General features: G+C 37.8%; 6 protein-coding genes, 1 long non-coding RNA gene and 2 pseudogenes across 11 annotated transcripts; 2 read left to right on the top strand and 7 right to left on the bottom strand.

The window, feature by feature from the left end:
- Window positions 1-1,202: 1,202 nt before the first annotated feature.
- Window positions 1,203-1,664, top strand: LCR56 (low-molecular-weight cysteine-rich 56). The gene is made up of 2 exons (NM_001035659.2): window positions 1,203-1,291; window positions 1,397-1,664. Exons 1-2 carry the CDS (start codon window positions 1,240-1,242, stop codon window positions 1,576-1,578), a joined length of 234 nt encoding a protein of 77 aa, NP_001030736.1. The 5' UTR covers window positions 1,203-1,239; the 3' UTR covers window positions 1,579-1,664.
- Window positions 1,665-1,982: 318 nt separating this feature from the next.
- Window positions 1,983-3,297, bottom strand: AT3G20990 (annotated as a pseudogene; the record flags this gene model as incomplete). Its single annotated transcript has 1 exon — window positions 1,983-3,297.
- Window positions 3,298-4,170: 873 nt separating this feature from the next.
- On the bottom strand, window positions 4,171-6,174 carry AT3G20980 (Gag-Pol-related retrotransposon family protein; the record flags this gene model as incomplete). The annotated part of the gene is made up of 3 exons (NM_112991.1): window positions 4,171-4,850; window positions 5,534-5,661; window positions 5,765-6,174. 3 exons carry the CDS (start codon window positions 6,172-6,174, stop codon window positions 4,171-4,173), a joined length of 1,218 nt encoding a protein of 405 aa, NP_188735.1.
- Window positions 6,175-6,797: 623 nt separating this feature from the next.
- On the top strand, window positions 6,798-8,230 carry AT3G20978. The gene is made up of 3 exons (NR_141600.1): window positions 6,798-6,999; window positions 7,427-7,738; window positions 7,813-8,230. It is a non-coding gene; the product is annotated as an other RNA (long non-coding RNA).
- Window positions 6,805-11,560, bottom strand: AT3G20975 (annotated as a pseudogene; the record flags this gene model as incomplete). Its single annotated transcript has 1 exon — window positions 6,805-11,560.
- Window positions 11,561-11,795: 235 nt separating this feature from the next.
- NFU4 (NFU domain protein 4) lies at window positions 11,796-13,980 on the bottom strand. 2 transcript variants are annotated; one of them, NM_112989.3, is made up of 6 exons: window positions 13,638-13,980; window positions 13,332-13,493; window positions 13,080-13,255; window positions 12,514-12,617; window positions 12,299-12,410; window positions 11,796-12,142 (listed from the first exon to the last, which is right to left on the bottom strand). In NM_112989.3, the coding sequence occupies exons 1-6, from the start codon at window positions 13,858-13,860 to the stop codon at window positions 12,068-12,070; spliced, it is 852 nt and encodes a 283-aa protein (NP_566673.1). In that variant the 5' UTR covers window positions 13,861-13,980; the 3' UTR covers window positions 11,796-12,067. The 2 variants fall into 2 exon arrangements, with proteins under 2 accessions (NP_566673.1, NP_001030735.1); NM_001035658.1 differs by having other exon boundaries at window positions 11,832-12,142; window positions 12,299-12,404; window positions 12,510-12,617; window positions 13,638-13,940.
- Window positions 13,981-14,926: 946 nt separating this feature from the next.
- Window positions 14,927-16,876, bottom strand: CYP705A33 (cytochrome P450, family 705, subfamily A, polypeptide 33). 2 transcript variants are annotated; one of them, NM_001338497.1, is made up of 2 exons: window positions 15,857-16,876; window positions 14,927-15,770 (listed from the first exon to the last, which is right to left on the bottom strand). In NM_001338497.1, exons 1-2 carry the CDS (start codon window positions 16,772-16,774, stop codon window positions 15,123-15,125), a joined length of 1,566 nt encoding a protein of 521 aa, NP_001327676.1. In that variant the 5' UTR covers window positions 16,775-16,876; the 3' UTR covers window positions 14,927-15,122. The 2 variants fall into 2 exon arrangements, with proteins under 2 accessions (NP_001327676.1, NP_188732.2); NM_112988.3 differs by having other exon boundaries at window positions 14,938-15,770; window positions 15,857-16,770.
- Window positions 16,877-17,392: 516 nt separating this feature from the next.
- On the bottom strand, window positions 17,393-19,462 carry CYP705A32 (cytochrome P450, family 705, subfamily A, polypeptide 32; the record flags this gene model as incomplete). Its single annotated transcript, NM_112987.1, has 3 exons — window positions 17,393-18,043; window positions 18,180-18,959; window positions 19,313-19,462. 3 exons carry the CDS (start codon window positions 19,460-19,462, stop codon window positions 17,393-17,395), a joined length of 1,581 nt encoding a protein of 526 aa, NP_188731.1.
- Window positions 19,463-20,433: 971 nt separating this feature from the next.
- Window positions 20,434-22,497, bottom strand: CYP705A30 (cytochrome P450, family 705, subfamily A, polypeptide 30). The gene is made up of 2 exons (NM_112986.4): window positions 21,485-22,497; window positions 20,434-21,269 (listed from the first exon to the last, which is right to left on the bottom strand). Exons 1-2 carry the CDS (start codon window positions 22,403-22,405, stop codon window positions 20,619-20,621), a joined length of 1,572 nt encoding a protein of 523 aa, NP_188730.2. The 5' UTR covers window positions 22,406-22,497; the 3' UTR covers window positions 20,434-20,618.
- Window positions 22,498-22,955: the final 458 nt, after the last annotated feature.

Genomic DNA, 22,955 nt, shown 5'->3' with positions numbered 1-22,955 from the left:
TCTGATTTGATGTATACCCAATTGTCATGTCTACACATTAAAACAGAAGATATCTTATAAAAAGATTCCTAAATAGTTAATAGAATTACCTAAATAAAAATTAGAAGAAAGTACGAAGCCGTAAAAAACAATATTGTATATTGTGTTTTCACAAAAGGAATATTCGACACTACCAAAAAAACAAAAGGAATTTCGATAATGGTTGAGTAGTGGAGTTCATTATTGGTTTCTTACCAAAAACTTCTAATCTCAAAATCTCTATATATATTTAACACAAGATTTTTTATAGGTTTATCCTTATCAAATATATATGAAAATAAAATAGATTCTATAGCTTGGGTTCATATTCTAAATTCTTGCAAACACACATTGTTCGAGAAAAAAATATAGTTATTCCTTTTGACTTGAGTTCACATTGTTTAAAAGACTTGTAACCGTTCCAATATATAGACTCTTGAATTTGTTTCATTATCTATAGACTCTTGAAGATATTTTATCCACTTAACTATCTTTTTATAAGAATCTTCTAAAACTTTAAAGATGATTCTTTAAAAGATTTCTAGTAAATACTAATCTGACAATCTCTATAAATACACACATTCTTTTGAAATATCTATTAAGGAAACATAAAAATTTCTGACCAACGGTGATTACCAAATTAGCCAACCAAATTTCAATTTTGAAAATAAAAATAAATACAAATTGTTTTGTCAATATGATACATTCACAATAACTTTTTATTAACTAATACCATTACTTAAAAAATAAGATTACTCCGTGTTGTAGCATGAGTTAGTACCTAATATTCATGTACAATTGTTTTGACTAAAAAAACGTTTTGGAGGGAATTTGTTTTCCAACTTTCTTTCTCTACAATTATATTTTAAAAGCTAAAAATGTAAAATGCAGAAATTTCAGATTTTTTCTACATACAGTATCTATATATATCTTTGAGAATGTATTTTGTATAGTCAACATATACCAAATGTAAAACAATTTGTTTTCATTTTTAATTCATTTGTAAATATATTTCTTAGTTATTATGTTATCATTTCCCCGTTTCTAGTAATCTATTCAACTGTTAACTGATTTCTTTCTAGTATAAATGATTTTCTCCTTTCACTGTGTATGCATCAAATTGCTGATATATATGGTTTTTACATACACACTACCATTACATACATTTTCTTTTACTTTGAAATCTTCAATCTTCATTTCAGTTTGTATATATCATCAAAGATGACCCAAAAAGCCACCATTCTTGCCATCTTCATGGTTGTCCTTGTTCTAGGTTTGCTTTACTTTTTAAGTTTTACCATTCTCATACCATATAATATAAATTTATATTGAAGGGAAGATAAATTAACATTCATAAACATGTCAAATATTTTTTTAGGTCTGGAAACGAAAGAGACGCAAGGACAAGAAATGTGTCATGATCTTATTAAAAAAACAGATTGCGATGATGCTACTTGTGTCACTCTGTGTAAGCAAAAATGGAACGGAAATGGTGGTGGCTCGTGCTTCCAAATCGTAAATTTAAAGAGTTGCCTTTGCGCTTTTCCATGCCAAGTTTGAAATCTTCTCTTTTAGTTATAAACTATAATCTCTATCGATAACAATCCCAAAAATGTTTCCCTCTACAAAGATCAACACAGTTTATATAAAAGATTATTGATGTTATAACTTTGTAGCGTTTTTATAATAGTTGGGATTTGACGTTAATTTGATGGTGTCGGTTAGATTATTCCATTTACCCAACACGATAGCTCTTTTCTCTAGTGTTTGAACGATTTAATCTGCCACAGCCCACAAGTAAAATACCTAAATCGACTATACTAAACTAATAATCATTTGACACACTGGTTTAAACATATCCGTCTACTTTTCACCATTAACAAAACTTGACACAAGCATTGCATAGTGAAGAACGAAATAGTACTTAGAAAACTTGATGAATACGTAACAAGCCGTCCAAGGTTAAAAGAACACAAGATTAATTCATACTACTGCATTAGCAGAATATCAACTAGACCAACAAATTGAAAACTCAATAAAACCAAACTAAGAACCAACATAGAGACATAAAAGTCCCACCTTACGATTTAAAGTCTTGTACCAAAGTTCAAGGCAGAGCTAATTAAGAGTTGAGGTTACCTTCAATCACCTCCAAACGCAAAAACAGTGCTCTAGATCTCTCATCTCTCATAGTTTCTCCAAATTCTTGCCCAGTCCGATCGTAAACAATTAATTCGCCTCGTGCTCCAACTATGAATGAGCAGCCTCTTTCTCTCATCTGAGGCACACTCAACAAGTTTCTATTGAGCTCAGGAACAAAAATCACATTATTGATCGTCTTCTTCTTCCCTTCCTTCATCTTGATCTTCACATCTCCTCTTCCTCCAACCATAAGAACTTTTCCATCGTCCGTTCCAATATCAGCTTTGAATGTTCTGTCTAGAGTTGTGAAATACTTCTCATTTGGTGTCATGTGATTCGGGACCTCCCAGTTTACCATCCAAACATTCTCATCAATTATTACATATCTCTGAATCCTTCTGTTGCACTCTTCTAAATTGTGATCAATCTTGTAGCACACGTCACACCACTTCTTAGACTTTGATTTAAGCCTCAAATTCTTCAACAGTCGAAGAAAAACTTCCTCATTCACTGATTCAAAATCATATCCATTAAGAAAGAAATACTGACAAAGACTCGCAGAAGTCATCCCATGCACATTCATGAGCTCCTCCATCATTGAATGTATATCACCATACGAATCAGACATCGAAGCAAACACCTTCTTACAAATCTCGTATTCGGATTTCTCAACTTTCAAAACACGCAACTTACCAACTATTTCCGTAATCCTATCTATGTATGAATCTAGAGATTCATTTTCTTCTCTTTTGATTTCTTCGAATTGCTTCTCTAACCTACGTAGCTTCGCTTGTTCATTGTTACCTTTTTCGAGCGAATCCCAAAGGTCCTTAGCCGAAGAAGCCGAGAGAGTCTTCCTGAAAGCAGAATCTGTGAGAGAAGAAGATTGCAAGATCTGGAGAGCTTTCATGTCTTTTACAGCGAGATCTCTCCATCTTGAAAGTTCTTCGGGTTGAATCTTCGTTGCTAACTCTGGAATCTTCGATGGATCCGGCGGGACTCCGTTCTCGACAACATCCCAGAGTTCTTTCTCCGTTAGTGTAGCTTTCGTGACGGACGACCAGATTTCGTAGTCAAAGTCATCGGAGAAAGCGTCGTGTTGTTTATTCGCCGCCGCCATAGCCGTAACCGTCGGAGATTCTAAAAACTATCTTTTCTCTATATTCTCTCGGAGAAAGTGAACAGGTTTATTCGTTTCGCTGACCCGAACATTTTCTATTTATATAGTCTCATTAACCTTAACCTTAAACCCTAAATTAGTAATTTACAATTTGAAATCACAATGTGATCGGTTTAGGGGTAAACCATTTGATTTTAGACTCGGTTTTGGATCTATCTTTGGTCCGGTTTCATGCAATTAAAGAATGTGTGTTTAATTAAGGGAGATCGAATCCGGTTTGGCAATTCGATATGCATAGTCAAACCAAAAGGAAATAATTGAAAACGGCTCAGCTTCTGTTTTTACGTCAAATAATATGCGTTTTTTTTTTTTTTTACAAATTGCCTTTTAATATAGTTAAATTGCCTTTAATATATAGCTAATTAAATGCATCCTTGAATAAATTAAAAGGTTAATCACAAAACAAAATCCCAAAAACGGCTGCACTAATCATTCAACTTTCACATTGATTTTAGGTTACGTTTAACAGTAATCTACTAATCTACTTTGAATATCCATAGTTAAAAATCAGAGTTGGATTCGTATATTTTACGTTTGCATAGTTTGGTAATTGTAGAATACATTCAACTATCTGATAATCCACCATTGATCATACTTTGGCTAACATAAGCAATGACATGATCACATCAGGAAAACACAGTAATTCAAACTATTTTCCCACTTCGGCTAGGGGACTAAACCAATACTGCAAGTCTGCAATACCCCATATTTATGCAATCATTAGCTTACTTCGAACAAAGAAACAAAATGAAAACCAAATAAACTGAAACAAATCCATCCATCAGTCCAATCTTATTTAGTAAAATAATCTAACTGTCCTGCCTCTAACATTAATCTTGTGTAAATTTTCGCTTCTTGCATTGAAAATTACCTTCAATCACACTGAAACGCAGGCAAAAGCCTCTCTTTTCCCACATGTTTTTACCAAACATTTTCCCAGTCGTCCGATCCCAAACAAAGCATCCAGTTCTTCTTTCCATAGAAACTTCAAAGCCGTTCCTCTTCAACTGAGAAACACTCAACGCGTTTCCCTCGATCCCTGGAACGTAAAGCACATTCTTGATCGTCTTATTACCCTCGTTAGTAATGAAAGTCACATCTCCAATTCCTTCTACCATTGCCACTGTGGTCTCACTCTTATCTCCAGATATGAATTTAACCTTACATTTCCTTGATCTATCCAAAGTGGTGAAAAACTTCACATGTGGAGTCATATGATTCGAGTTAGTGGAGCTAATCAACCATATATTCTCATGAAAAGTGTATTTACTAAAACACTCAGCTACATGATCAGGTACTTCGTTTAGCAGATCCCAGAGATCCTTAGCCGAAACAGCCGAGAGAGTCTTTCTGAAAACAGAATCTGGGAGAGAAAACTGCAATATTTCGAGTGCTTCCATGTCTTTCCTTACAAATTCTCTCCATTTGGAAACATCTTCGGCTTGAATCGTCGCCGCTAACTTTGGATTCTTCGATGGATCTGGAGGGATTCCATTCGCTAAAGTCCTTTCTGAATAAGTGTGGTTTTCATCATCGCCGACCAGACTTCAAAGTTAAGGTCATCGGAAATGAGCTCTTGTAGAGTCGGTGTCTCCACATACATAACTACCATCTCCTCGTGGTACTTACATAGGATTTCCTCTGTTTTTATTTATCTTGGAGAAGCGATTATTTATATTCATAGTTGCATCACTACAAACCCTAAATCCTATTATAATTTGAATTTTGAAATCAACGAAACTGAATATTCGCCGCCGTCGTATCCGCATGTTTCTTTAAACATATATTCTTTAGAAGAAAGCCAAATAACGTTTTTAAGTGTTGGTTCAGTTTAAATTTATTGATCCGGTTAAATCGACTAACCGTAATCCACACGCAAGCTTCTCTCCACAAATATATGGTCAACAAGAATCGTTGATGGTTTTGACTTGTTATTAGACCTAACCATTCAAGATGGTGCAATGCATTTGAATGAAGCAACCATTGAGCTACATACCACAAGCTATAAAAGACGCGACCATAAACCCTACAAGTCCGCATACCGATAAAAATAAACAAAATGAAAAGTGAATTAGCCGAACACAATCCATCGATTTGTCTACTTTATTTAATAAAATAGCTAGCCCAGTGTCCTGCCTCTAAAACTAAGTTTCATATGATGTTATTTTTCTCTTCTTGCTGTGAAGATTACACTCATCTCCATCTGAACAACACTCAACGCGTTTCCTGTGATCCCTGGAACGTAAAGAACATTCTTGATCGTCTTATTACCATCCTTAGTCATGATAATTATATCTCCAATTCCTTTAGCCATGAGAGTACTTCCAAATATGAAACTAACCCTAGCTCGGTATGTTCTATCCAAAGTGGTGAAATACTTCTTATATGGATCATATGAGAAGTGGTACTGAGTATATCATCCACATATCCTTATCAAATGTCGCCGGAAGAACATTGATTGCGAACATGTGGTACTCAGGTAATTTCTCCATCCCTAACTTGGCTTGTACGTAATCTTCTTTTACCAAATCCCAAAGATGTTTGGCTGAAGTGGTTTCCAGTGTCTTTCGGAAAACCGAATCTGGGAGAAAAGATTGCAAAAGGTGGAGTGCCTTCGTGTCTTTTACCGCAGAATCTCTATATATTGAAAGGTCTTGGGTTCGAATCTTGGTCGCTAACTCTGGAATCTTTGATAAATCCGGTGGGATTCCGTACTTGACAATGTCCCAAAGTCCTTTCTCCGCTAAACTAGTTTTCATGATTGGAGCCCATATTTCGTAGTTAAGTTCATCGGAAACAACGTCTTGTAGAGTCGGAAGATTCACCACGGCCATAGCCAGCAACTGTTAGGGTTTCTTAAAACGTTTTATTCTGTATATTTTCCCTCGAGAAACTGAATAAAATCATCCCCTGTTTATATAATAAGTGGGTGTTATTGGTTTGTGATTTATATGGATTTTTAATGATTTGAAATATTGTGAAAAATCTTGTGTTATTCAATTAAGATTTTATAAGACTCTTTTAAAGTTTGGTGTTATTAGATTTTGATTTGTAAAAAGTAATTTAAAGTCTTCATAAATCTTGAGTTATTAGATTCATACTTTAATAAAGTCATTAAAATTTTTGTGTTATTCAACTAAAACAAATGAATCTATGATTGTTAATGATTTAAATTATTGTGTTATTGGTTTATGATTTTATACACTTTTCTTTACAAACTAAAATCATGTAAAGTATCGTAAAAAAAAAGAGATTGTGAATGACTTTGTAACTAGGAATATTTTACAAGATTATAAGAGGATTTTACAAGATATTGGAAAAGTAATCATAGAGATTATACAAAACTCTCTAAAAATCATTTAAAATCTTTCATTTTATCTACTTTCTATATTTTTTTAAAGTCATTAAAACTCTTTCAAAGTCACAATCTAATAACACCCCCTAAGATTTGACATCACACGAAACTACCATCCCATTCCTTCAGACATGATAGAATGTCCGGTGATGAATTTGATCCGAGCTCTGTGTGTTCTGTCTATAGTGGTGAAATACTTCTCATAAGGAGTCATATATATGGTTGGAGGTACTGGTGTATATCATCCACATATCCTTGTCAAATGTCACAGGACCAACATTGATTGCTAACATTTGATACTCAGGTAATTGCGTCATTCTTCTTTCTGCTGCTACAGTCTTTAAAGACATGCCATTTACCTCCACATTGAGAATACACTCTCCCCTTTCATACCTATATCTCATTACCCTTTACGAATCCGCTTCTTGTGGTGATTACAAACATAAGACAGCCGAAGACAAGATTTCCCCGTAGTCAAAAAGCCAAATAAGTACTAAACTATGAGACAAAGGATAAAATGATAAGAGACTATGATAGAAGCTAACTAAACTAGACAGATGAAATCATACTAAATCAACATGGCATCCTAACGCAGGCAAAAGTCTCTCTCTTGCTTTGAACTACATGATGATGTAAAACAGTCTATTATTGTCCACCCTCTAAAATTAAACTGGAGCAAATTTTCTCTTCTTGCTTTGAAAATGACCTTCATCAATCACATCCAAACGCAGGTGAAAGCCTCTCTCTCCCATCTTGGTTTCAGCAAAAGACTTCCCAGCCGTCCGATCCCATATAGTGCATCGTTCTCTATCCATTCTAGCTTCCAAGCCGCTCCTCAGCATCTGAGAAACACTCAATGCATTTCCCACGAGCCCTGGAGCGTAAAGAACATTCTTGATCGTCTTCTTACCTTCTTGAGTCATGATAGTCACATCTCCAGTTCCTTCTGCCATGGTAGTAGATCCATTTGTGAATCTAATCCTAGCTTTCCGCGATCTGTCTAAAGTGGTGAAAAACTTCTCATGTGAAGTTATATGATTCGAGTTAGTGCAGCTTATCCTCCAGCTATCTTCATAAACTGGACTATCATCAACTAAACATTCAGCTACATGATCAGGTACTTCGTTTAGCATATCCCAAAGATCTTTAGCCGAAGTAGCCGAGAGAGTCTTTCTAAACACAGAATCTGTGAGACTAGACTGCAATATTTGGAGTGCTTTCATGTCTTCTCTCGCAAGCTCTCTCCATTTGCAAAGCTCTTCTGCTTGAATCGTCGCGGCTAACTTTGGAATCTTCGATGGATCCGGCGGGACTCCGTTCGCGACCACATCCCAAAGTCCTTCCTCCGTTAGGATGGTTTTCAACATCGCCGACCAGACTTCCATGTTAAGGTCATCGGAAATTATGTCTTGTAGATTAGGTTTTGTCGTCGCCGACCAATCGCCTTTCATTATCATTTTAGTATCTCTGACAAAGCGAATAAACTATTTCCCTCAAACCCAAAAAGTATCTATTTTTTTTTTTATTGTAAAAAACTTTCCAAAAACGGCGGCCGAGAAACAAAACCCTATAGACTTAACGAAGAAGATGATACGATGCTACTAGTGCTCTGTGAGTGTATTAGTTTATTGACTGGGCTTTCAATAGGCCCAATAGATTTAACGCATTAGTTATAGGCCCAATTTTTAATTTTATTTAAAAGACGGCCTATAACGTATAGGCATTGATCCGGTTGGGTCTTGTTCGTTCGGTTGATGGTTTGGACTTGAGGACTTGTGAATTGTGATCAGAGCTATAACCACACCAAAATGATGCAGTGCATTTGAACGATGACTGAAGATTTGAAGCAGTCATTGAGTTTTTGAATTTGACAAACTAGACAAAGTCATGAACATAAGCAATAGACATATACTATGTAGACTGTAGTATGTTCATATCGTAAAAACAAAAGCAGAGGATAGAGTAATCCAATGGGTCCAAACTGAAAACTGAATAAACCAGACCAAATCCGCATAATAAACTGATTACTAGTACGTCTAGTAATTAAGAGAGTAGATTGCCTTCAACCACCTGCAAACGCATATAAAAACATCTCTTATTATCCCACAAGGATTCAGCAAATAATCTTCCAGTCCGATCCTTTACTGTGCATTTGAGATTGCCAGCGTCAATTACAACTCTATATCCTATCCGTGTCATCTGAGGAACACTCAACACGTTTCTGTTGATCCCAGGGACATAAAGCACATTCTTGATCGTCTTCTGCCCTTCCCTGGTCATGATCCTGACATCTCCCCTCCCTTCAGACATGATAATAGATCCAATGATGGATCTGATCTTAGCTCTGTATGTTCTGTCTAAATTAGTGAAATACTTGACATACGGAGTCAAATGGTTGGTGGTAGTAGTGTATACCATCCACATATCTTCATCAAATGTCAAATGACCAACATCGATTGCTAACATTTGGTACTCAGGTAATTTCTTCTCTAACTTGGCTTGTACGTCAGCTTCTTTTAGCAAATCCCAAAGATCTTTGGCTGTAGTGACCTCAAGTGTTTTTCTGAAAACCGAATCTGGAAGAGAAGATTGCAGAATCTGGAGCGCTTTAGAGTCCTTTGCCACATAATCTCTATATATTGAAAGGTCTTGAGCTTGAATCTTCGTAGCTAACTCTCGAATCTTTGATAAATCCGGCGGGATTCCGTACTTGACAACGTACCAAAGTCCTTTCTCCACTAAGCTAGTTTTCATAATATGAGCCCAGATTTCATAGTTTAGGTCATCGGAAACAACGTCTTGTAGAGTCATAGGATTCGCCGCCCTCATAGCAGGCTACTCCTAGGGTTTCTTACAACCTTTTCTTTGGTTCTCTCGGAGAAAATGAATCCCTCGGCCGTCTATTTATAATTTTATATACACTCTAAAATTTGGGTTGGTACGGTGTTTACGAATCGGTTTGGAAATTGGGATGAGTTATTTTAAGGGGAATCCGATTTGGTCAAGTCTGATTCAATTTAACTTGGGTTAATCCGGTTAAGTTATTATAAACCGTACACGCTACATCACATGCAAGTCTTTTCTCCAGTGCTACTCAACAAGAATGCTTGATGCCTTGATGGTTTTGACTTGTGATTAGAACTGGCTTAATCCGGTCAAAGTTATTACACCACATGCAATGCAAGTTTCTCTCCAACGCTAGTCAACAAGAATGATTGATGGCTTTGACTTGTGACCACGCCAAGATGATTTACTACAAAGACTTCACATTAAGCTGATAAGCACTAGATATATGTTCATATCCCAAAAAGTCAAAAACAGTCGCAGCATATGAACAGTGATCCAAAAAATGTTTCATCTAAACTAAGATTGATGCCAGATGGTCCAAACTTGAAAACTGAATCAACCTTACCAAATCCGTGACCGCATAGTCGACAGGTTACCAGTAAGTCCAGTAGTTAAGAGGTGAGATTACCTTCAACTACCTGCAAACGCAGAAAAAAACCTCTCTTTTCCAACAAGGCTTGACCAAATAATCTCCCATTCTGATCTTTTATAGTGCATATGTCATCAGTCATTACGGCACTGTAGCCTATTTCTACCATCTGATGAACACTCAACACGTTTCTGTCCATCCCCGGAACATAAAGCACATTCTTGATCATCTTAGTCTTCCCTTCCTTGGTCATGATCTTCACATCTCCCATTCCTTGAGACTTGATTGATTGTATACGAGCTCTGCGTGATCTGTCTAAAGTGGTGAAATACTTGATATATGGAGTCATATGGTTACTGGTATTGCTGTATAGCATCCACATATCCTCATCAAATGTCACAGGACCAACATTCATGCTTTGATTCTTTCTGTTGCTACAGTCTTTGAAGACATGCCCTTTTCCTCCACAATGGATACACTCTCCTCTTTCATGCCTAGAACTCATGACCCTTTTCAAAACCATGGAAGCAGAACAATCTCCTTTCTTCTCTAACTTTGCTTCTTTTAGCAAACCCCTAAGATCATTGAGTGAATGACAAAATTCTTTCGAACGTAATGATGATCCAACCTCAAAGTCCTTCATAATTTCATTGATGGTCTTCACTGATACTAATTCAAACATATCAAAAAGCTCACGAGTATTCTTAAAAGTGAGATTCTTGACACACATCAGTTCTTCCATCACCAGAGCTGCACCATCATATGAATCTGACATGGAGTTTAACCAGTAGATCCTACCCAAATCGTGTGATGATGATCCATACCCATTTCCTTTCATGATATTGTACAAGGTTTGATTCACTGTACATGATTCCAGTAGATCAAGAAGGTCACGAAATCGGTAAAAAGAAAGCTTCTTCAGACCCATGAGTATGAGCTCGTTCGTTTCATGCTCATATGAATCTGACAGCGAGATTACCATTTGGGAGATAGCCAGAAGATTGGAATATAAACTGTTATCAGCAATCTTCGTCAACAATGAGGAGATACGTTCTCCTTCTTCTACCTTATCTTGTTCGAGTTTCTTGTCTAACTTGGCTTGTTCATTAGCTGATTCCAGCAAATCCCAAAGATCTTTGGCTGAATTGGTCTCAAGTGTCAATCTCAAAACAGAAACTGGAAGGCAAGATTGCAAAATCTGAAGCGCGTTTCTGTCTTTTACCATAAAATCACTCCATTTCAGAAGATCTTCCGGTAGAATCTCCGTCGCTAGCTCTGGACTCTTCGATAGATCCGCCGGCATTAGATTTTCAACAACATCCCAAAGTCCTTTTTCAGTTAGAGCATTTTTCAAGGTTGGAGCCCAGAGTTCATAGTTAAGTTCATCGGAAACAACGTCTTGTAGAGTCGGTTTTTTCGCCGCCGCCATTGCCGGCGAATGTTGAGGTTTCTTGACTTTCTTCTCTGTATATTCCTCTTGGAGAAGACGACGGTTTAGTACTTTTGTTCCTTTTACTCTTTAACGCTTTCTACTTGTAGAGAAGCCAAACCGTAAACTGTACGCCAAACGTGAACCGGATATTAATTATGGTTCAGTTTAATTGGATTGACCGGTTAGGTGATTGATATCTGTACAACGTAAATAATAACATTCTCAAACAAAATTGTTCAAAAATTGAGTCAATTTTTACTACTGTTTTCTTGTAAATCGTGTTATAATACTCGGAAATTTCAAATATTCTGGTACATCTTTCGTTGCTTAACCTCAAATAATCAAAACAAGTGTAAGTCAACAAAAGCTACAAAAAAACAACAACTCAGATCTCTCAGTAAACAGATCCTTGAGTGTGATTCAAAAGCCCAGAAACAACACCAAGGATTGAAGAAAAAAGTGGGATTTATTTTTCTGTACACTAAAGAGCAAAGAGGAGGTCTCCTACTCTACTCTCATCTCTCCAGACAACGTTCCCTCTTCATCTTCCCCATCAAACTCTTGTTCTACACCTTTCACCTACACAAAAAAAACTTTCATTAGAAGAATGTGACGGTAACAAGTTCTTGATTCTCCAATGGTTGCTTAACAGTTAACACCAAAACTTGAACACAGACAGATAGGTCTAGAATTATCCATATGTAGTAAAAGAAATGTTAGGAGGATCTCTGTTACCTCGGATACATAATGCATCAGCATGTTTTCGATTCCCGATTTCAAAGTAACAGATGAGCTCGGACAACCACTACAAGCTCCTTGCATCCTCAGCTTCACTATACCGCTTTCCCTGATTAAACCCACCCAAAGGATTTTTACTTAAGACTTAAGAGACAAGAAAAAGAAACAGGACTCATTGACCATTGCTACAACTCAAAGAAGTATAAACTTACGGATCAAACCCACAATACTCAATGTCCCCACCATCATCTTGAACTGCTGGTCTGATGCGTGTTTCTAAGAGTTCCTTGATCATTGCTACTGTTTCAGAGTCATCCTGAATCACAAAAGTTTCACCAATGAGCAAGAAATAGCAACATTTACACTTGTCACCATTAGCTTATCTACCAAAACCTTGGAGAGCATTGCAGAACGTTAATCCATAATCAAACAGAACATCATAAGTAAGGGAAAATGACATCTCTCATTCTAGTTGTCACGCTCAGCTACTACTTCAAAATCATAACTCATATTCATCAGCTCATTAAAGCAACTGGGATAAATTCCATAACCAAGTATATCATGTCTATATAAAGTTTACAGCAAACTATCACTCTCCAATCCCTCAACAAATGCTCAAGAAGATGTTCAATCATGCACGAGACAACCAACACAAACTATATAAGAAACAATCACCCTGAAGAATCCAAGAGGTCCAGAAAATCACACTCTAAACAAAACTAACTAATGGGAAAGTGAGGAAGCGATCACGAGGGTAATAGAGCGGGAGGGGTTTTACCTCGCTGATGGCAGTATCCTTGGCAGCAGCAGCTTGTGAGTCGAGAAACAAAGGCTGGCCAGAAGAATAGAAATCCATGACTGCTGCAAATATCTCAGGCTTGAGAATATCCCATGATACATCATCTGACTTAGTTACAGTGACAAAATCTGACCCAAAGAAAACTCGAACTACACCTGCAAAGTCACATCATAATCAAATGAAAGAGAAAGTATTTCGAAAGAAAAGACTACACACAAGAGATAACAATACCATCAATGGAGTAAATAGATTTGGCTAATGGCGAACCCAGAGCAGAACGAACATTAGGAAAATCAGCACTTCCAACTTCCATGACTGGTTTGCCAGGATAAAACATGAGAGAAGAAGGATTTGGAGTTGATTGGGTTTGGATAAACATTGTTCTTCTCTGCCCTGCACACGAATTAAACCCACGAATTAGGCTAATGAGACCCTTAATTCGCCAAAATCATTCGTTTTAATGGTTCGAAAGATAAACGATTGTTCTAACTTCAAGCCTGAAAACTCCGAACTAAAAACCTTCTAGAAGATAGATACCTCCGAGGAAATTCCATTTCTGAGCAAGTAAAGAAGAATTCAACGAGGGAAGAGCAGAATCCTTGGTCCGGGAATTAAGTAAATTGGTGGCAGAGATGAAAAGCGAGCGACGAGATAGCAGAAGAGAGGAAGACGAAGAAGAAGTCACAGTACTTGTTCCAGAAACGACCTTGCGACCTCCGATTCGCGATAGAGAAGTTACAAGCCTCGCAATCCCTTTCATTTCGTCGACCAATTAGGGTTTCGTTCTAATCGCTAAACGGGCCGGGAATAGAGAAAGAAGAAAACAGAGAAGAAGCTCGTGACGACGTCGTCGTTGGGATGGATTGTTTTCGTCAGAGATAACGGCGTTACCGTTAATGAACATACGCGTTTTATTTACTTTTAGTTATTTACCGCCTTTTGCACCAAAAAATAAGAGTTATTTACCGCCTTAAGCATATCAACTACATGCCGACAAAAAAAGCATATCTACTAAACATGACAGTAAATTGTGAACATTGACTAGTTACAACTCCTAACTTAGCTCTCTCGACCAAGGCTGAAATCGCATATTGTTCTACCTTAGGGAATTGCGAATTGGAGGTTAGTACCACCGACCGCTCGGTATATAGATATGTAACGAGTCAATTTATGAGGAAGCGGGTGAACAGTGAGAGTATTTAGGCAAGAAGAGGGGATGTGTGATGAGATTGAGAAGAGGAAGCTTGACATGTCGAAAAAGATTGTGTAAAATGGGACAATCCAACGATCTTAGTTATTAAGACCCACTTCACAATTTTCTTGTCTCTTTCTGCAATCATCAACTCTTCTACCTCGATCGCTAAGTATGTTTATGTGTTAGTCTTGTAACTTGTAACGTTATTATGTCTATACTGCAATGTGAGAACGCCTTTTTCTAGCAATTTGACTTCACCATTGTGATAGATACAACCTCTGTAAGGTTACTTATATGTTTAAAATCTCTTGTAAATTAATATGAAATGAAACTGCAAACAAAAAGGGTTTGATTGTTGGAAAAGAAAAGTCACCACAGAGTAAACAATGGTTGAAAAGTAGGAATCTTTTGTGTATTTTAGGGTTACTTGGCCTTGAGTTCTCTGTATAGAACACAATTAAAACCAATGATAAAGTCACTTGGTAACACATATTTTAACTAACTAGCAAATCATCTTGCCGCGAATAAATCAAGAAGCAGATTTTTGTGTATTCTCATAAATAGCTCAAATAATGCCAATTCTGATCATTTTGGTAGATGAACCAAGAAATAAATGGAAAGGCTGTGGTTATTTTGGCAACAGATCAAAGTTATATAGAATCGCAATTATTCAACAAGGTTCTCTCGCATTACAAACCAAAGATATTATTACATAGCAGGCTTTGTATATTAGTGGTGGAATATAAAGTTTCTTTGATCTGAATGTTAGACTTTCAATACAACAAACATGAAGAAAGCAAACTTCTTACAGGTTCCTGAGTTAGGTGTCAAGAGCTAGGACTCTGGAGATTAGAAGTTACAAAAGGCAGTGTTCGAGGAATCGGAGTGCACTTAATTGGATGAACCATGGTAAGGGTCAGTCCTTCAAAAGTCTCTTCCATGTTGATCTTATCTCCTTTGATTCCCCAGTCAAAGCACTGCACCATCACTCCAATCGCGGTTCCTACGAAAATAGAAGCTAGATTTGCTCCAGGACAGCCTCTCCTTCCTCCGCCGAAAGGAATGTACTTCTGAGCTTCCTCTCTCTCGTCTACTTGTCCTAATCTTGAAGAACCTAAAAACCTCTCCGGCTTAAACTCATTAGGATCTTCCCAGGAATCAGGATCTCTCATCCAAGCGTAAGCATTTATAATAAGAAATGTCTTCTCCGGGATGTAGAACCCTTTGATCTCACACCTTTCTTCAAACTTCCTCGTCAAGAGAGGAAATGGTGGGTGCAATCTTAGTCCTTCCTTAACCACCGCTTGCAAATAAGGAAGGTTTGGTATATCTGTTTCTTGAATCATTCTTGATGTCCCTACAACAGAGTCAATTTCTTCTCTCAGCCTCTCAAGAACGTCAGAGTTATTAATGATCTCGGCCATTGTCCATTGTGTTGTTTGCACCGAGGTATCAGTGCCTCCCACGAAAAGCTCCTGCGTTAAAAAGACTCGGAACAATTATAAGTAAATTTTGTTTGGACCCTCCTTATATGAAATCTGACATAATGATGAACATTTACCACGAAAAATGACTTGATATGATTCCTAGTAATCTTATACTCAGCGTTTTCATCTGCATAAGCTGCCAACAACACGTCCATCATATCCGTGTCTTTATGTTCCTCGTCCAGTTTCTCATTGTGTTCCACAAGAATCTTCTCTAGCAGCTCATTGAATCTGTTGGAAACATCCATGATATCCTTCTTGAATAGTGGGATCCGAAGCTTCTTAAGCAGTCTGCGCAGTACAGATGCGAAGAAAATCTTCTTCGCCAAGGCATATGATTCAGCCACCAAGCCTCTGACTCTCTCTGCCTCACCATTCTCCTCTGAGAAACTCCTTCCCATGCTCATCCTACAGAAGATGTTGTTCATGAGCATCGTCGCTTCCTTACCGATCTCAACGTTCTCATTCATCTTCGCCTTATCAAGAATTCTGTTGTAAAGTCGTTGTAGCTCTTCAGCACGAAGACCTCGTGACCGCTCCAACACCTGAGGTCGAAGCAGCTTAGTGGCAATGATCTTCTTCACGAACTTCAAGTAATCTCCATAGGGAGCGTAGACGACACCAGAAGATCCAAACACGAGGGACTCATCGATCGCAGCAGCACCGCGAGAGGAGATGTTCATGTCGTGGATCCTGAAGACCTCGTCTGCAACTGAAGCCGATGAAACGAGGATGATGGGGACATTAAAGATCCGGAGATGGAGGAGAGGTCCATACTTAGAGGAGATTTTCTGTAAAGACTTGTGGGATAGAGAAGAGAGGAGAAGGTGAAGATGACCGATAATCGGAAGAGACGGAGGGCTGGGAGGTAGATCACAGCCTCGTGAGTCCTTTGGTTTCTTGAAGAAGAGAGAATAACAGAGGAGGGAGAAGAAGCATAGGAGAATGAAGATGAAACAGTTCTGAAAGTCAACGCTGATAAACGCTGCCATTATTGTTGCTCCAAAGTGAAAAAACAGGTGAAACTTAATCAAGAATCCATTAATATAAAGTAAGACCAATTCATTCTTTTGTTTATTACTTAAAAAATGCTACCTATTTAAATTTTGGAAAAACGTTAAGCAAACTCAAATCAGAGTAAAGCACACATTAATTCACATGAATATCTCCTAAATATACTTTTATATATATTCAACGTTTTTTTCTTCTTGACCACACTCAAATCTCATTCTATTTATCTGTTTTTTCAAACAACCAATATCTCCTCACACTAAACAATCTTAAGTCAAGGAGTGTTTCCTAATTTATTCTCACCACAAGTCTCAAGGCACCAAGGACGATAATAATGATAAGAGAGAAAGAAAAAAATAGATTATTGGAAGTGATAAGAGTAATAATGACGAATATGGCAACATAGAAGATTTTTTTTTTTCCAATAGTAATAAAGAAGATACACCTATAATAAAGCTTGCAATACATGTATTGTACTATGGTTTAATCAAGTTATTAAATTATGATATGCAATACAAATAAAACATCACAATGAACGGGAATCATCTGTAATCATGAGGTAAATTAAAACATCGAAAAATAAGCTAGCATCTCCCAAATCAAGAAATGGGTACATGCAGACTTGAAGGTAAAGGGTTTAGGGTTCGAGGACCAGGAGTGCACATAAGAGGCTGAGCCATAGTCAACACCAATGTTCCAGCAGCCTCGTTCATGTTTACTTTCTCTCCTTTGATTCTCCAATCAAAGCATTGCGCCATTACTCCAATCGCGGTTCCTACAGAGACATAAGCTAGATTGGATCCAGGACAGCCTCTCCTTCCAGTTGAGAAAGGCATGTATTTCAGGACTTCCTCTCTTATCTCGTCCTCTTGCCCTGATCTTGAAGATGCTATAAACCTCTCAGGTTTAAACTCCTCAGGATCTTCCCAAAGCTTAGGATCTCTCATTATAGCATAAACATTAACAACAAGCAATGTCTTTTCCGGTATGTAGAACCCTTTGAGTTCACACCTTTCTTGGAACGTTCTTAAGAACACAGCCCCTGGCGGATGCAACCTTAGCCCTTCTTTGACTACCGCTTGCAAGTAAGGGAGGTTTGGTAGATCGGTTTCTTGAACTAACCTTGTGTTCCCTACAACCGATTCTATTTCTTCTCTCAATCTCTCAAGAATGTTAGGGTTGTTAATAAGCTCCGCCATTGTCCACTCTATTGTTTGCGCCGAGGTGTCAGTGCCGGCAATGACAAGATCCTGTAGTAGCAAACTGTTATTAGAGTATTTCCATATTTTCTATATCTAAGAGTGGCCTAGGTTTATTCCATCATTTCACAGCGCATATGTTTATTCCATGACATACGAATCACACCTAAAAGGGAAGAACATTTACCACGAACAAGGACTTGATATGGTTTCTTGTGATTTTATACTCTGCATTTTCATCTCCATAAGCTTCCAACAACAAATCCATCATGTCATTAGCTTTATAATGCTTCCCCATTCTCTCTTCGTGTTCAACAAGAATCTTCTCCAGCAGCTCGTCGAAGCGGGAAACACTTTTTATATCCTTTTGGAACAATGAGATCCCAAGCTTCTTAAGCGGTTTATCAAAGATCATACCCAAGAAGATTTGCTTTGTCAAGGCCGTAGACTCAATCACCAAGCCTCTGACTCTCTCCGCCTCACCGTTGTCCTCAGAACAACTCCTCCCCATGATCATCTTGCAGATGATATTGTTATTAAGCTTCGCTGCTTCCTCAACGATATCGACACTCTCCTTCTTCATCGCCTTGTCAAGCAGATTTCTGTAAAACCGATCTAGCTCATCTGCACGGATTTTTCTTGAACGCTCGAGTGCCTGCGGTCCAAGAAGCTTTGTGGCTATGAGCTTCCTCATAAATTTAAAGTAATCTCCATAGGGAGCGAAGAAGAAGCTAGAAGATCCAAACAAGAGAGACTCCCCGGCTGGAGCGTGACCGCGAGAGGAGACATTCACATCTTGGGCCTTGAAAATTTCGTAGGCCACTGAGGCCGAGGAGGCTAGGACTATGGGAACATGAAAGACACGGAGATGGAGGAGAGGTCCATACTTGTAGGAGATTTTTTGAAAAGACTTGTGAACAAGAGCAGAGAGAAGAAGGTGAAGATTATTAGACTGTGGGCTTCCAACCTAAAACCAATTGGCAATAGGTGGAGAGACCCATATCTTATATATATCACTTAAGATCCTACTCAACTTTCGATGTGGGACATTGTCCCTAATACGCCCCCTCGAGATGATGGCTCTTCTAGCCATTGATCTCGATATGTTTGGGCATGGATCGGCGGGCCAAGTATTGGGCCGGACCGATGTGGATCGGATTGAGTATGTGCGGATCGGGCTCTGATACCATATTAGACTGTGGGCTTCCAACCTAAAACCAATTGGCAATAGGTGGAGAGACCCATATCTTATATATATCACTTAAGATCCTACTCAACTTTCGATGTGGGACATTGTCCCTAATAAAGATGACCAATTACCGGAAAAGAAGGAGGGCTCGGAGGAAGATCACGACCAGCTCGTGAATCTTTTGGTTTCCTGAAGAAGAGAGAGTAACAAATGAGAGAGAAGAGACAAAAGAGGATGAAGATGAAGCTATTTTGAAAGTCAACAGTGATCATTGCTGCCATTGTTGCTCAAAAATGCAGAGGTAAATGAAACAAAGTAGTCTTTTATAATGAATCCATACTTTGTTTATCATCTCCATCGGCAAAAACGATGGAGACTATCTCAAAAGAAAAGAAAAAAATATTTTTATTTTAATAGTTTTAAGTAAATATACCATTAGTTGAATGACAACTGTCAATACAAGTTCAGTCTCTCTTGCAAGAAACGTCTCTCTCTTTTTTTCTCTTTTTTTCCTACTTTTTCTATATGTTTTTACTATTATTTCATTAGTGGGTATCTCATAAAAAAAACTCTGATTGAAATGATTTAAATCCATATTATGCGTAGATTAGTTTAAATACATCAAGGGCGGGACCAACAAAATTTGGGCCCCATTCGGATTAAAGAAAAAAGTTGTATCCAAGTCTATAGAATAAAATTTTTCTTTCAAATAATTCGTAAGTTCCTTTGTAAAGGCATTGACCAAATTAATCTATATATACATTTTTGTAAACTTTTTAGTCAAAACCTTAAAAATTTCTTATTTATAAAATAAATCTGACAAAATATATTAAATTAAATGATTTATATCCTTAAGTATCTCTTAATCTTATCTTTTTTTAAATACATTTTAGAAATAAATCTTATCTTTGTTTAGCTACATTTTATGAGTTGTTAATTTTCTAAAATTAATCTATTTAATTTAAACATAAATATCTGATTTCTTTTTTTAATTTGACTTGATCTTATATTTTATTTCTTCTTCACGAACTTCAAGTTATCTCCATAGGGAGCGTAGACGACACCAGAAGATCCAAACACGAGGGACTCATCTATCGCAGCAGCACCGCGAGAGGATACGTTCATGTCGTGGGCCCTGAAGATCTCGCCGGCCACTGAGGCCGAGGAAACAAGGATGATGGGGAAGTTAAAGTGTAAGTTTTCTGGTTTTGTAGAGTGTAAAATGCCAATATGTTGTGAAAGACATAATCTTGTTGTATGTAACACACAAGGCCTAAACAAAAATAATAATATTTCAAAGTTATTGCCAACACATAATTACACACAAGAACAACACAGTTTATTGAAGAAGCAATTTAAACCAAAGGTAACCAGTAAACAGGAATCACGCGCAATCATGAGACAAAAACAACAAAAGGCAAAGCTAAAATCTCCAAATCAAGAACTGGGAATATGTAGACTTGATGGCAAAGGGTTTTTGGTTCGAGAAACAGGAGTGCACTTAAGAGGCTGAGCCATGGACAACGCAGTTGTTTCAGCAGCCTCATTCATGTTTACTTTCTCTCCTTCAATTCTCCAATCAAAGCACTGCACCATTACCCCAATCACGATTCCTAGAGAGATATAAGCTAGATTTGATCCAGGACAGCCTCTCCTTCCCGCGGAGAAAGGAATGTATTTCAAGACTTCCTCTCTTACCTCGTCCTCTTGCTCTGATCTTGAAGATGCTATAAACCTCTCAGGTTTAAACTCCTCAGGATCTTCCCAGAAATTAGGATCTCTCATTATAGCATAAGTATTAACAACAAGTAATGTCTTCTCCGGTATGTAGAACCCTTTGAGTTCACACCTTTCTTGAAACATCCTTACCGAGATAGACCCCGGCGGATGCAATCTTAGCCCTTCTTTGACTACCGCTTGCAAGTAAGGGAGGTTTGGTAAATCATTTTCTTGAATTAATCTTGTGTTCCCTACAACCGATTCGATTTCTTCTCTCAATCTCTGAAGAATCTTAGGGTTGTTAATGAGCTCCCCCATTGTCCACTGTGTTGCTTGCACCGAGGTGTCAGTCCCTGCAATGACAAGATCCTGTAGTAACAAACAATTATTAGAGTATTTCCATATTTCCTATATCTAAGGGTATCATGTGTTTTTGGGCCTATATAAAAGTGTCTTAGCTTTGTTGTTCCTTATTACTTACAAGCTTAATACAAAGATTTATGTTTAAAGTTTTATGCATGCCACAATATGTTTCGACCAATGGTGTTCGCTTACGCATCTACCTAGAAGGGAAGAACATTTACCACGAACAAGGACTTGATATGGTTTCTTGTGATTTTATACTCTGCATTTTCGTCTCCATAAGCTTCCAACAAAAAATCCATCATGTCATTAGCTTGATTGTGCTCCGCCTTTTTCTCTTCGTGTTCAAAAAGAATCTTCTCCAGCAACTCGTCGAACTTGCGGGAAAGACTTAGTATATCCTTTTGGAACAGTGAGATCCCGAGCTTTTTAAGCGGTTTGTGAAAGATCATACCAAAGAAGATTTGCTTTGTCAAAGCCATCGACTCGATCACCAAGTGTCTGAATTTCTCCGCCTCACCATTCTCCTCTGAACAACTCCTCCCCATGATCATCTTGCAGATGATATTGTTATTGAGCTTCGCTGCTTCCTCACCGATCTCAACACTCTCCTTCTTCATCGCCTTGTCAAGCAAGGTTTTGTAAAACCGATCTAGCTCATCTGCACGGATTTTTCGTGAACGCTCGAGTGCCTGTGGTCCAAGAAGCTTTGTGGCTATGAGCTTCCTCATAAATTTAAAGTAATCTCCATAGGGAGCGAAGAAGAAGCTAGACGATCCAAACCAGAGAGACTCCCCGACTGGAGCGTGACCGCGAGAGGAGACATTCACATCTTGGGCCTTGAAGATCTCGTAGGCCACTGAGGCCGAGGAGGCGAGGACTATGGGAATGTGGAAGACGCGGAGATGGAGAAGAGGTCCATACTTAGAGGAGATGTTTTGAAAAGACTTGTGAACAAGAGCAGAGAGAAGAAGGTGAAGATGACCAATTACAGGAAAAGAAGGAGGGCTCGGAGGAAGATCACGGCCAGCTCGTGAGCCCTTTGGTTTCCTGAAGAAGAGAGAGTAACAAAGGAGAGAGAAGAGAAAAAAGAGGATGAAGATGAAGCTGTTTTGAAAGTCAAAGGTGATCATTGCTGCCATTGTTGATGAAAGTGCAGAGGCAAATGAAACAGAGTAATCTTTTATAATGAATCCATACTTTGTTTATTACCTAAACATAAAGTAATACGTTTCTCTCTAAAAGAACGTGATATAAGTACATCTGAAGTGTTTTTATATATAAGTAGATCAGAAGTTCTTTTCTGATAAAAATGAATAGTAGTAGTTTAATAACTTGCGTTAAGCGTGTTCATCGCCCAAGGTGATTAACTATACATTACTTCACTATCAGTAGGCCCTTTAATTCGGCCGGAATCTTGTAAAATCCAATTTTATAGATATGTGCATGTGAAATATTTGCAGAGATGTCACATGCATAGTGGGTATTTAGATATGTGCATGTGAAATATTTAGATATTAGGGTAATGTCCTCGTTAAACGTAACCAAATGTCTTTTGCTATTTGCAGAGTTGGAAGTTGGAACACTCCAGCCTCATAAAGCTTGATCTAGTGTGAAAAATGACATTGCTTGCCTTTTCTTTCTTGGCCTGAAGCATCTCAAATCCCCATGGTTGCATCACCTAATACTCGA

This window comes from Arabidopsis thaliana, chromosome 3, assembly GCF_000001735.4.
Source record: "Arabidopsis thaliana chromosome 3, partial sequence".
Taxonomy (NCBI): domain Eukaryota; kingdom Viridiplantae; phylum Streptophyta; class Magnoliopsida; order Brassicales; family Brassicaceae; genus Arabidopsis; species Arabidopsis thaliana.
Note: the sequence above shows the minus strand (reverse complement) of the source record. Positions and strands in the feature narration are given on the sequence as shown.